Source organism: Antedon bifida, chromosome 9 (genome assembly GCF_963402885.1).
Source record: "Antedon bifida chromosome 9, ecAntBifi1.1, whole genome shotgun sequence".
NCBI classification, from domain to species: domain Eukaryota; kingdom Metazoa; phylum Echinodermata; class Crinoidea; order Comatulida; family Antedonidae; genus Antedon; species Antedon bifida.
The window spans coordinates 19,980,120-19,994,857 of record NC_136234.1 but is presented as its reverse complement, the minus strand read 5'-3'; the positions used below and the strand labels follow the sequence as shown (position 1 = coordinate 19,994,857).

The 14,738-nt window shown below is 32.0% G+C and overlaps 1 protein-coding gene across 1 annotated transcript in view; it reads left to right on the top strand.

Moving 5' to 3' along the window:
- The window catches only part of LOC144851536 (TOG array regulator of axonemal microtubules protein 1-like), a 38,340-nt gene extending 29,752 nt beyond the window's left edge, over positions 1-8,588 (top strand). The window contains exon 20 of the mRNA XM_078709050.1: positions 5,265-8,588. Coding sequence (XP_078565176.1) covers positions 5,265-5,515 — 251 coding nt within the window. The 3' untranslated portion in view covers positions 5,516-8,588. The remainder of the gene's footprint in view (positions 1-5,264) is intronic.
- The last annotated feature ends 6,150 nt before the right edge of the window (positions 8,589-14,738 follow it).

Below are 14,738 nucleotides of genomic sequence, written 5' to 3'. Positions count from 1 at the left end.
CCATAAAACCTTTATAACAAAAACAGTTGTCTTTCTATAAATTTGTTTCTATTTTTTGCACAAAATATTAAATTCTGTGCAATTTGTTTGATTTTTCCCTCGTTGATTAAATAAATAGGTTTGTCTACATGCAAAGAAATTGTTTGCTAAAAGAATTTAATGTAGAAAGCTTCTCAGAGTTTCTCCTTGAAGGCCTTTTAATCAAAATTCATATAATATTGTAAGAAATGCTTTTATACCTTAATTTGTTATGGCCTCTTTTTATTCAGAATTGTTTCAAACTTTTTGCATTTTACATTTTGTAATTTATTTTAGCTTTTACCGATTAATGAATTGGATTGTTTTGACCTGTCACTTTAAACATAAAAAAATAAATAAAATAGGCAATTCATTAAATAAACAAAACATCAAACATATTTTTCTTCCACACTCTGAAGCCTTTGAACAATGCAGCATGCATGGTTTGAAACTGATTTTATTTTTAAAGCTGTTTTCACACAGACAGTGTTAAGCAATCCTCTAAAGCTTGGTTCCCACTAGGACGCAATGCAAGACGTAACATAAGTGATTTGACCAATCACAAGCACAAGGATTGATTCAAGCAGTCGCGTGTGATATGTAGCGCCCCAGCAAGAGTACTGTATTTATCTTTGATAGAGAAAATAACTAGTAGACATAGAATGGATCTGATATTAATGGTTCACTTTTTTTTAAATTTAAAATATCCCAATTTATATTACCAAGTCAATGAATAAAAATTAGTAGTAGTTCCTACATTTTAAAGTCTAAAAAGCTGAAACTTGTAATTTATATACACGTCTCTTATTTGACCCAGTTCTTTCTTTAAAAACATGCCAAAATTACTATTTTTCATTCTGTTAAAAACCTGGCTAATCATCATTTTTTTGCAATGCTTTCAAGATCTGTAACCAAGAATGATTAAAAGGTCCAGGCGTCACTTTGATAATTCCCAAAAGCTTTCTATGAATTGAAAACCTTGATGAGAGGAATTTGAGTTGAATGAAACCAAGCATTAAGATAAGTAGAAATTGAAAATACTCGGCGCAGTCACAATTTTTTTTTTTAAATTCGCCTGATGAAATTGACTTTAAAAAAATTCATTCCGACAAGTTTGATTTTTTTTTTTTTTTGCGTAGCTTCTGAAGAGATGATTGGTTTATTGGTTGATTTTCTGTGTAGGCTTGTTAGTTGTGTGGTGTGTTGAGCGGTCATTGATTTTTTTACATTTCAATGACTTGTTACGGAATTAATGTGAATTGATGTAAGAGCGCAGGATGTTAGTAGCTTGGTGATGATAGATTGATATTCGTTACTTTTCATTTTATGATTCCGTTGGGGGAGTATAGTTCGTTGAAGGGGAAATATTTTGATTAGAATTAGATCCTAGTGGAATAAAATTTAAGTAATGTTTTCTTGACAATTGCAAAATATTCCTATCCACAACTCATTGGCTTCCATAATTACTTACACAAAATTGAGGGTCATTCTGAGGAGCTATAATAGAAGGTATATTATATTAAATGAGCAGGAGAAGTAGTATTGAAAAATAATCAAATTGTTAGATTAATTTTTTAATTAATTTTTTTTTATGTTTGAAGAATGGCAGCCAATAATGACGTTTCTATATTTAGCATATCTAATTTGCATTTTGAAGTACCCATTTTTTTTTTTTTACAAATCTCCTTAGGAAGGTTCACATACACTGATGATCATGCTTCCACTGATCATGATCAAGTCATATCATGTGAACGTAAAATTATCAAACATGATCAGCTTAAGCACCCTAATATGATCTAGTGGAGCATGCTGGAGAAACTTGATTAACCTAGTTTAACGTGATTATTTAATTCATGAGATAGAATCAACCAATCAGCGTTTGATTGATTATTGTGTGTAACCCTATTGGCCCAGCTTTATGCATTAAAACACCATATTATCATAAATAGAAAATATTTCTAACGGGTTCTCTCTATCATGCTGAATTTAGTATGTTTTATATGTCAGAACATGTCTAATAAATTTCTAGGCGACATGTTAATATTTAGTTATTATTGTCTATATTAAATTACAAGAACTAAACTAAACCACTTTTGAAAAAAAACTTTTTTTTTCTTTTACAAAGTTTCCTTAACTTTTATTTGCAGTACAGAAAGCCATTTTTTGTATTATATAGCACAGAACATTAATAATAAACAACTTATTATAGACAAATCCAATATAGAGTATCATTCATAGTGTAGAAAAGATAATTGTATTTCTGAATAAATGTCTCTAGAGAGTATTAATAACATTGCCGTTGCATTGGGACAATCACTGTAAATACGCCAGACATGTTGACGGTATAATTATAGTGTTCCAATGCTGACAACATTAGGGTATAAAACCCCTAGGTAGTTCACCTGATTATCCCAGTCAGCGGAGAAATTATTGGAATTAAACACATCCATTCCTTCCCTGTGGAATATTCCATATGTTGGCCGATATTGAGTGCAATGGAATGTGAATGTTGTTTATGAATATGAGCTGCGTTTGGTAACAAAGATATTTAATAATAACCTAATACTAAATATGTATTTTGTAAAAATTTGCCTTAAAAAATGATAATTCTGCTAAGTTTTTTGCATGTGTATGGAATGTAAATGTTACTCGTGAATGAAATGTATGCTAACAAAATCATTTTCTGAAAACCCAAATACCAAAATATAAATTAATATAAAATATGTATTTTGTAAAAGTTGTCTTAAAAAATGATAATTCTGCTAAGTTTTGGCACGTGTATGGAATGTTGCTCGTGAATGAAATATATGGTAACACAGTCATTTTCTGAAAACCTAAATACCAAATATATATTTTATAAATGTTACCTTGAAAAATGATAATTCTGCTAAGTTATTGGTACATTGCTAGACATGATTGATGTCGTGTGGATTTCATTAGTGTGCTCGCTGCAGAAGAGGGATAAGTCTCATCAATTTACCTTATGTATAACATGTTGACATTGTAATACAGTTTAAGGATATCTATAAGATATTGATAAGAACAGGGAATATAATGAAAAGTACTATCTATACTCACCGACTTGCGCTGTTTTCATTCCAGCTTCGTAAAACCAGCTAAGTCATTCTTCCGGGACAAAAAAAATCGCACTTCTTCCAGTCACAATGACCAGCCAGTCAATCTGACTGGCTGCTCAGATACTTCTCTCCCCCAATCCACCCCAACTTTTATTGATGTTAGTTAAACCAATACAGAAAGACAGAAATAACATTTTTTAGACTACAGTATTATTCTTTTATTCGTATACCATAAATAAATTCTAGAATAGTAATACTGTAGTACAGTATTTTTCTTGCAAATTCTGAAACCGTTGAAGCTGGAAGCTGTAGGGCAATTTTGTTTTAACAACACTAAGGCCAACCCATATTCAAGGGACAACTCTATTGAGTACTTTGTTTAGATCCTGAAATTGTCCCCTTAATAGAGGGTTTAATGTAATCTTCAACTGATTTGTGGTCATTAATTAGAGATTCAACTTTAGTAATGAATGGGTTGTAATGTGGTCAATAATTAGAGGTTAGAAAATCTTGCTGATGTTGATAAATTCAAACATGAAACATGATAGATAGCTTTCGATATGTCATAACAAATCCTTGTTGTAAAAGAGTGTATGTTGTAATTGAAGATTATTCTACTGTTCACATAGTTAATTGCAGCTTTACTTTATAGCATGAATCATGAAAAGGCAGCAGCTGAATTGACAAAGCTTTTCAGATACTACTTCTACAACTATAAATATTTAACGCATTTACAACTGCGCGATTGACCGTAGTGTACGAATATTAAACACATGAGTGATCGTCGTCGTAAAAGAATGTGTCATTTAGTATGAAATCTGAATGTTTATTATCGGTTTTAACGAATAGTTAGGTTTTCATCATGGTTGGCTTATTGTTTGTTATTGTGTTTCACGTTTGTGTGTGTGGACGAACGCTAAGTGTATGTTGATTCTGTATACAGCAAATTGATCATATGATACGTGATATCTTGTGTGCTAATGCGAATACACACTAAGTAAGAGTTCGTTACTATGATTGAAATATGCTGATACGTCGTTGTTGAGATCTCGATGAATAACTTGTCTGACAAAATAGCGATATTACGCTTTAATGAATTATGCGAAGGTTGAGACGTGCGTTTGTAAAGAAGACGTATTGTGTACAGAAGCCGACATTGATACCGTCTGACAAATAGGAAAAAAATGTACACTACATCATATGGGAATACAACACTATAATCTTGCTCATTATGTGTTTGTTTTAAAAGGAGACCTGTTTTTTTAAGTACCGGTATATCACCTAATATTTTAAGTAGTGTAAAATAGTTTGCTTTTTCATATTGTCCAGTCTCAGATTTATTTTACAAAAGCAATTGTTGTATGACTGGATGATAATAAGAGTGGGATTGGAGATTTACTAAGATTTACACAAGCTCTGTATAATACATATACAGTAGATTACCCTTGGTTGGAAGACCTCTATTCAGGGGACACCTATCTCTATACAAGGGACACCTATCTCTATTCAGGGGACACCTATCTCTATACAGAGGACACCCTTTTTAAGGGAATTTTTCCCATGAGATTGACCTAAACTTATCTAAAGAGTTATTTGAAATTGGAGATTTACTAAGATTTACACAAGATCTGATACAATAGATCCCCTCCATTGGGACATCTCTATTCAGGGACCTTTCCTAAGGAATCCAACAAAGGAAAATATATATTTTGTTATAATAGACACCTCTATTTTGTGGTCCAAAAAGTGTCCCCTTAATAGGGGCTGTACTAATAATAATAATGAAATTTACACAGACAAGCACCAAACATATTACTAATACTCCTGAATATTAAAAATGAATTAGTTTTAATCATGTATCAAGTTATTGAAGCTGTTCTAATTAATTAAGTATATGGTAACAGTTTTTTAATGCATAATTAAGTTAGTAAGTACCACAGCCATCCATGATTTCCAAGTTAGGTCGCGATGACATGCTATAAAAGTTAAAGCCCTGAACTTTCATACATGTATCTACAAGTTTTAAGTCACGGTTCTTGACGTCAAATTGTTTTAATTTCTCTGTTTTGCCATCAAGCAGAAGCTAGGTTAAAATTATCCACAGTAGGAGAGTTTAAACTGAGTCAACCCTACCAATAATTAATTACATTCATTATTTTTATCTTGTAGATTTAAGCTCTATGGTGTGGCCTAGGAAACAGCAGCCTGTCATTCGCTTCATCGTGCCCATTCTTGGGCATTTGCTCAGCAACATGTCTGGTTCGGGCGCTGTTCACGGTGGCACAGGCAATATCCGAGAAGCAACCAACACCTTAGCTAAGACGCTGTACTCACTAATGGGGGAAAGCTTGTTCCAACACTCCACAAGTTTGCCGCCAAGACAACAGAAAGCGCTCAGAGATCTTGTTAATGACAGTTGAAGCTGGCTAAAGTAGATTTATAGTAATGTTAATACTGCAATGATCGAGTCTGTTACTACCAGAAGAAAAAGGTACTTGCGGCACTCCTGTGGTACTCTTGTGGTATACATGGTTTACAGTACTGTAGGTATTTTGATACCACACAACCTTGTGTACATGTGGAATTAACACCGATAAAATGAAACATTTTTATCATGCCGGTTACACACTCATGTCTCCTAAAATTCAAAGAAAATTGTTTGCGACTCCCATGCTCCAATAAGGTAGCGCAATACTTTGATAAACGGCACAATTTATTTAATAAAGTTTACATAATAATTCAGGCCACAAAAGCAATGAAATCTCACAATCCTGAAGCCAGGTGCTAAGCCTGTGCATTGATGCGCGTCCAGTGGGATCTGGATAGAAACATGAGGGGTTAAAGTGAGATTCAGATTTGTTATGGGATGTACTTAATGCCTGTCCGCACAGTGACAAATTTTGTTGTCAATCCTTTTTTTTTCGTACAAAATCCATTCATAATAAAATTAATACGTCCAAAGTTTTTAAAAACTAAATCTTTCACTAGATGTGTGCAATGGACTAATTCAGAAGTGCTACATTATTGTACAGGTAGCCACAGCTGTGCAATTACATACAGCCTAAGCTGTATGTATGCTAGTTTTAAAAAATAATGTATATAAAATAGCTGTTATTCCTTTAGTGTTATCAATAATTCTGGTAATATTTTTGTAAATTACATTTTCTGTCCAATATGTTATTTTTAGCTTTATAAATTTGTGTTTGCCTTTTGAGTTGAATAATTGGTTTTTTTTTTTGCAGCTGTTGTTTCTTTTAACCCATCTATAAATGTTAGTAAAATCGTTCTGTAATTAGTAATGAGTGACCTCAAAATAGGAAGTCTTCTTCTTTATATTTATTTTTATATTTTTCCTTTGTCATATTGATAAATTAAAGTAGATGCAGTCACCTTGAATAAGTTAGTTTTGTATTGAGCGTTAAATTTGAAATATGTTTACAGTGTGACATACAATGTTTAGGCCTACAGTAGTTTGTGTAAGGTACGATTTTTCTTGACATTGCCATACATTGAAAAATTAAATCAGTTTACATTAGAGAAGCATATTACATGCTTTTGAAGCACTCTGATACAGAAGTTTGGTCATTTGAGTTACAACTTTCTAAGATGTTTCATTTTGGTGAATTCTACTTTTTAGTTTAGTAAATGAGAAAGAGTTGAGAAAAGAACGAAAGAGACTGATTCAACAACCATAATGACTTATTAGGAGTTACCGTTCCATACAATAGTTGGTCACGTACACATTTACACTCCTTGGTGAATGTACTTTCCCTTTCCTCATTACTATTTAAAGAAATTGGAAACAACTTGTTACAGTTTATTTCCATTCAACGTTTTCTTTTACAAAAGTGCAGTAGTCTTAAAATTAATTATAGTCTAATAGAATTATATGATACCATGGTAATGTACCATTTTATGAGGCTGTAATTCAATTGAAATTGGATACTTTGTTGAAATGGGTTTTTCATCTTTTCATCATTTTTTCATCAGGTATAATTAGAAATGAACTTTTACCACAAAAAAAACCCCACCCAATACACGAGCGGTATCTTTTCTAGCAACAATAAACGGCAGACAGTATCTTCTGACAGCTACCCATTGGTGTAACGGCCATGAGCGCTCACTGGCTAAACCCAGGGGGCCCTGAGCAGTGCCCAGAGAAAACAAGACATTAAAATATTTCTAAAACGCCCGAGGCCTCCAGCGTTGCTTTCTTCTTAGGGTTCCTAAACCAGTTAAGCCACAGCAACCTTCATCTCAATTTGGATACTGTAGGCTCTCCTCCTGACATCAGTAGCCTCTTCAAAAAAGTTCATAATAAATAACACTTTTCTGTCCACCTACTGTTCTTGTTTGGTTGCCGTTCTCGATTGAGAGCATCAGTCCGTCATTGACTGAAATTGACATATGCATTCCCTTTGCGTACGTTGGAGACCAGCAACGTATGTGCATCTTAAGTTAAGTCAATGGGTTTCCGTCAACAGACACGATACTGCTATGTGTTTATTGTCGTTAGACAAGATACCGTATTTTTTATATTTAAAATGTCTTATTCCTGGTAATAAGAATAATAGTACAGAAATACATATAAAAATGGTCGGTTATGTTAAAATAATGTGATACTTGAATTATTATCTAGATTATACGATGGCATGTATCAACCTTTTGCACTCATATTTTAACGTACGTGCTTGTTTAAAAATTAAATGTCTGAAATGTATCTTTTGTCACAAAGATCACCTCCGTCAAACTGAAGAATTAAAATCGAATTCAAATTAGATTTAAAAATCTACAAGTTCGTCAGTAAATAGAATGTACTTAAATAACTTAAATTTGTAATATAATTCATCCGTAATGCTTCCAATATATTAACAAAAAATGTCCTATATAAAAGTGAAATGTGAAGTTTATAGTTTCAAAATCGCATAGAAAAATCTCCGGAGTTGATACACGCCGTGGGAACACCACTAGCTTTTTGTATGTATACCCCGGTGTGTGAAAAACTCCGCAAATTTTTGCTATACGCTAGACGTGAGAGGGGTATTTTTTTACGATAAATATGTAAAAACTAAATATTTATGGTTTCAAACTTTCACCAAACATGTTTGTAAACCGATCTTTGGAAGGATGAAATACAGTAGAGCATTGCTCAGCCTTTAGGACCCAAGTTTTACTTCTGTAAATTCCTTTTTGAGGCATTTATATACTTATATTAAGGATCTTTAAATTTGCTAGAACATTTTTCAACTTTTCCAACAACCGCACACCCAAAAAAAGGTTTCAAGCACACATGCATATATTATACGATAACACAAACCATCTCATCTAGACTAGACCTACTCTGTAAAATCGACCAAATTGGGTCCGATGACTTGACAAAAAATGACATAACCAAACGCAAGCGTATTAACCTAATAACATCAAATGTAGAATATTGGATCATAGATTGTCATTATGAATTCGTGTGCTATGGTATGATAAATTATAATTCCAATAATTATTTTAAAAAAATAAGAACCTTGATAAAATACCATCCTTGATTTTAGATTAGAAACTTAACTTCAATACATAATCCAACTATTTTTTTATGTAAATGTGTGTTATAAATTGTGAACAGTATTAAATAAAACAATCCAGTCCACGAAACCTTGATTTTAATATACAGTTTAGGATTATATTAATATTTTTTAAACGATGTACCATATGTAATGCAGTGCATTAGTCAAATTAAACGGTATCAATGTTTTTAATGTATTCATCATTAGTATGTTTGAGGCTTAAAGATGTATTATCCCCCTGAAAATAATTTTTTAAATTTTTGTTGTTGAATATGCCATTTTAATGTCACATATTAGTTATCCACTTTGACCAAAAATTGGATCTAAACAAAATTTATTTTCCTGAAAAAAATGAAATTTAAAGCAACCAATGGTCAAATTGGCTGCCAGCCAATGGATTTTTGGTTGAATTTAACCACTTATTGTATTATTTTATAAGTGAAACATTGTTTTTTAGGGTTTTTTTTCCTATGGAAGTGATTAACTTTATTAATACTACAAAATAACCTATTCAAAATCTGATTTAATTAATCTTCATTTTTCATGTTTTTTGGGACAATACATCTTTAAACAGATTACATTTCTATAAGGTTAGTCGTTCTGAGCAATAACAAGATATATTACGTCATCGACCTTGTGTATTTTCTAATGTTTATTAAAGAAGTTTTAATCAGTTTTACCTGTGGATCCATGATGACACAGCACAGGTACTAGAATATTATTAGCGCGGGAGTTATTGCGTCAACCTCTAGGGTTGACGCGTGGGCATATGTCAATTGCGTGGGCACTTAGGTCCGATTGCTTGAATTGGTCTATGTTCATACTGTCTATACATTATGTAATGTTGTCGATAACTGTAGCTATGAATTATATATAATATTCAGTAACCCTAATGTTAGCCCCGTAAAAAAAAATAAAGATGTTATACCCGCACGTTGTACACAATGTGTTAACTGTAGGTAGTGTTTACAGAATACAGAATGTTGTGTGTAAAAACTATTGAATTGTATAAAAGTAAATTATATAGTTATATTATTATTGTATATATTATAAGCCGTTTGCTGTGTATTGGAATTGATCAAAGAGTATGTATATTACCTTTCATGTGAAACAGGTTATGCTGATGTTAGAATGGAATTGGAAGTATTGAATAAAACATCCGCAAACATGGACATCGGTTGTCAATTATATTTGCATTTTTCCCGATTCGTCACACAATATGTGCATATTTGGCAAATTCTCGGTACTGTATCTATCGTGTTTACAGCATCCTATGAAAAATCTGTGATACACGGTCATATGTATCATATATGCCGCCTGTATCAGGCTATAAGCCTAACCTAACCTTATTAACATAATTCAGTCAACAAATGTTATACACACGTGACCAACCAACAATTCTCCAATATACCACCTGTAACGTCATCGAAGGTACAGAGAATTTGGTGAAAAATTTCAATAAATTTCTCAGAAAAACGTGGCCAACAGCGCATGCTCATACCGTACCACTGTTTTTGTTTTTATTTAAAATAAATGACCAACCATTGTTTGGATTACAGCAACCAGACGTTTTCATTTATTGCAAGACCTCAATTAGTGAAACTTCGAAAAGCCCAATAACGTCGAAAATACTCTTTCATACTATAACACTGTAAATGCAAAGTGTAGCGAGAGAAGCAAGTCAACGAATTAGGCAAAACTCGGACTTTGTTAAACACATGAATTAGTAAATAAAACTATGCTGAGGTATGTTCACTTAATTTTCTCATAATAATAGAAAGCCGTGTATCGAAAATTCCGGTTCTGGAGATATTAATACGGCAGCCGTGTTGTTAGAAACTTTTTTTGAAGATTGCAATTTCTCACACCGTAAACCTAGTATACGGCAGCTGTGTTGTTAGAAACTTTTTTTTTAAGATTTCAATATCTCACCGTAAATCTACAATCGTGGTTTAGGAGATACGGCAGCCGTGTTGTTAGAAACTTGTTGAAGATTGCAATTTCTCACACCGTAAATCTACAATCTATTTGAAATGCGAGTATAGCAATCGTTTGATCACGTTAGAACCTAATAAATTGAAATTGTAGGTTTAATAAAATAATACGGTAAAACTTGATTGATTGAATTAATGCAAGTAGCAGCCTATAGCAAGTGTACAGTAAACTTTATAACTGTCACTAAAGATAATTTAAATTCGATGGATATACGATATTGGTACGCAGTATTAAATCTCCAATATTTTATGATAGATTTATTGAAACTGCAGTGTTTTTTTAAAACGTACATAAAGTTATTTTATTTAAATTTGCCGTAATTTTTCTCTATGGCGCGCCAAATTCACACACGCTGTTTTCCAATGCAGTATGCAAACTACTATGGATATTAATTATTATTTTATGTTTCAAATTAAATACAATATGCACATTATGGATATTATTGTTCAGTGTTCCTAGAGAATGTATTTAAATTCATAGAAAAAATGTTTATCTATGGCGTGCCAAATTCAAAACCAAATTCACATATCCTACCGTATGCACATTATTATATATTGCTTGATGTTCCAAAAAAAATATGGATATTATATACAAAACAATATAAAGGTTAAAGAAAGACCAAACAGGTGCTAAACTGTTTATGCTAGTTGGTCAAAGCAGAAAATAAAACACACCTAAAAGAAATTGACAAACTGCAAAAACAAACAAAAAGTAGTAAGATAGTTGTTATGTAGTTTACTTTGGAAAGAATGTATAGACAAATCTACTTTACTTAACAAGGGCATGAATATTTTAAAGAAGAAACCACGATAGGTCTAAAGTTTAATGATAGTATAATATAGCAGGAATGATTTGAATTAAGTTTCTACTCTCTGAAAGGTAGATATTCAACTAAATAGTTTTAAATTAGTATTATTAGTACCGATTTACTCTCTCAATTCACGATTATCTTATGCTGTCGGTTTTCTTTTTAAAGACTGATAACCGATTTAGAAAAAAAAACAAAAACTGAAATTTCAACTAATTTCCTTCATTGAAAGATAATACATTCTTTAAGAACACACAGAGAAATAAGCGGAGATGACTATTTGATGAGTTTGAATTAAACAATAATGGCGAACGCTCTGTGATGACGACATTGTAATGGTGGGCGGAAATAATGATGAAGACTATATTATAAAATATAAAGAAATAAAAGTCTTCTTAGATCACGTCTACTATTCTGGATACTTCCTCCATTTCCTAGATTTATTTTCTAGGTCGATATATCCAGCCCTTCTAGTTTTATCAATAGGCATGCGCTCTTTCATTTTTCTAAATGTATTCCTAGATTTGTCAATATGTCTACGCATTTTAGCTAGGTTTCACCAGGGAGACATATTCCTGGTTTCACAATGGAGAATTCACCACACATTCCTTCCCAGTTTTTTTTGGATACGCATTCTTTCCTATATAATTCTATAGATACACATCCATCCATTCCTACTTTTGATTCTTTATAGTTTTTTGTTACACAAACATAGTTTTTTGTTATCTATTTTTTTAAATTAATTTTGTTTTTAATTAATTTTTAATACATTTTTTTTGCTATTCGATATATTTGTTCCAATACAAGTCGGATTGAAACCGACCTATTAATGAACGAGGCCTTAGTTTACACACTAATAGACAGCTTACTGGCATCATTTTATAATGCTTTTTTATAGTTCAGCGAAAAAAACATGTTACAGTCTTAGTGATGTTGTTATATCGAAGATAAATGAAGATAGAAATTGGATTTAAATCTCTATTATAAATTTGTATATCAACTCATGTTAGAAACTTCTCCCGAGAGAGAGATAGCATGTAATAACTTACAGAATATCATTATATGTTTATACAAGAGGGATTTGTCTCGAAAAAGAGTATCGTTTTGTAAAACATGATCTGAAGATTTCAGGATTCGAAAAACAAATATTTCATACACTAAGCTAATATCCACATTATTGAAAACGTTACGTTAGTATCAAGTTTCAACTTACTCAACGACATTAACGAAAATGATAACGATACGATAACATGATGTGCACATTAAGATTGTAGCATTTTCTAGGTTATTAGAAGAAACATCACTAGCACTGTAGTAGGCTATTTGTAGGTAGAGTAGCATTATTACCACTGTAGCAGCTGCAGTATTATGCATTGCAGCAAGATGTGTGTGTACAGGCGCCGCAGTTGTAGCATTTGATAGAAACATTAGGCCTAATAGCAACACCACTAGGACTGTAGTTTGTAGCGTTTGAATGCAACTGTAGCATACTAACTGATAGCCTGAGAGTTGTAGCATCTAGGTAAATGTGAAAGTAACGTTAATAGCAACCACATAAATGTAATATTAAAATTAAAACAGCTGCAGTAGGGATGTATTCTACAACTGTGCGTAACAGCAGTAGCTATAGCCAAAGACCATAGCATGTTACATGAAAATTCAATAATAAAAATAATTTTTTTTTGTTTTAATTTTAGAGTAAATAAAATGAAATAATAAGATATATTATGTAAACGCACAAAAGAAAGGAAAAAGAAAACGAACAATAACAACTGCATTTGATGAAATATTAAGATGTTTCTTGTTAGAATTTTCAAAACAATCCCCTCTGGATGATTGATGATAACAATTTACAATTGTACAGCAAAAACTAAATTTCACCTTTGTTTTGTTTTTCTTTAGATTTACGACTATAGAACATTAGAACACATGCGTCAATTGTGACATTCGAGATGATTAAAAAATGTTCTTTTTGTTATTTTAACTAGACTGTATAAGAGACAATGTAATGTATGCTCTAACGTTGTTGTATTTATATATCACTCATGAGAAATACAGAAATATTAAAAAACACCTTAAACATAATTGATCATAAAAAAGATGAAGTTAGATCTAAACAAACTGATGTTGCTTGATTTACAAACTGATAATGTTTATTATATTTTTATATGTCACCTGAGTGAATCCCTGCGATTGTATTGGTTAAATAAGTACAGTAACTGTTCAGTAGTATTTCTATTGCACGACAGAAGTGATATTTAGTGGTGATAATGAACGGTATTATAATGTCTTTCCGTATCTCAGTACTTCAGAATTTAATCACAGTGAAGAATAGATATTGAGTTAAATCCATCGCCTGTGATTGGTCTAATCCCTTACGTTGCGTTACGTCGTTGTGTTGCGTCTCTAGTGGGAACCAAGCATAAATCAATCATGCATATCGAAAAGTGATTGCGCAGCGCCATCACATTAATTATAAACGTTGATAATTTTCTGTTACGTTGTTTTCTGTTTAAGTTGTTGACTGATCAGCGTTGAAATCAAACCTAAACATCTTGCAAAGCGCGGTGCTTTGATCATTTCTGTACACTTTCTTTAATGCTTCCTTTATCAAGTATTTGTGTACTTTTAACAAATATTTTTCTAGCTGTAATGTTTCAATTTATATAAAAAAACAATATTATATTACATCTTCGCGTGTTTATATCAATGACGTCATCAACGAGTGTTTTATATCTCTGACATTATCTTTAATTGAAACGCACAGTAATAACACAATAGCATCCATTATTGCAATATCGTTTGTAAAAAAAATCCCCGTACAAATTTATAATCGGCTCGTTTATTTCTTTGACGTAAATCCGCTTCTATACCTAGCCTACTCGGTGAATGTTTGACCGAATGTCGTCTGCGAGTCCAATGTCGTCTGCTATGCCTCCTGGTAGTATAATATTCTTTTTGATTTACAATATGCTTCGCTTAACTCGAGAGTCTAATGCTTGTCGTGGTAAATTTTCTCATCGAATGTTTAAGTTTGATAAATGTGTCTTTCTACAGAATTCAATTTATCTCTTGTTTATGTTTCTTTTTGATTGAAGCAAACACTTCGCCTGATTTTCGGTGCATTTTGTTCTCAAAACAGTTTGCGTAGTAGAACATTAAATTACAAAACAAGACGTGAGTCTGCTGTGGATTTATATATTTCAGTTTGTTTAGGAATCAATTATGCTCTTTTCTTTGATATAAACCGTCTAAAAATCTTCTACTTAAAGTAAATACAAA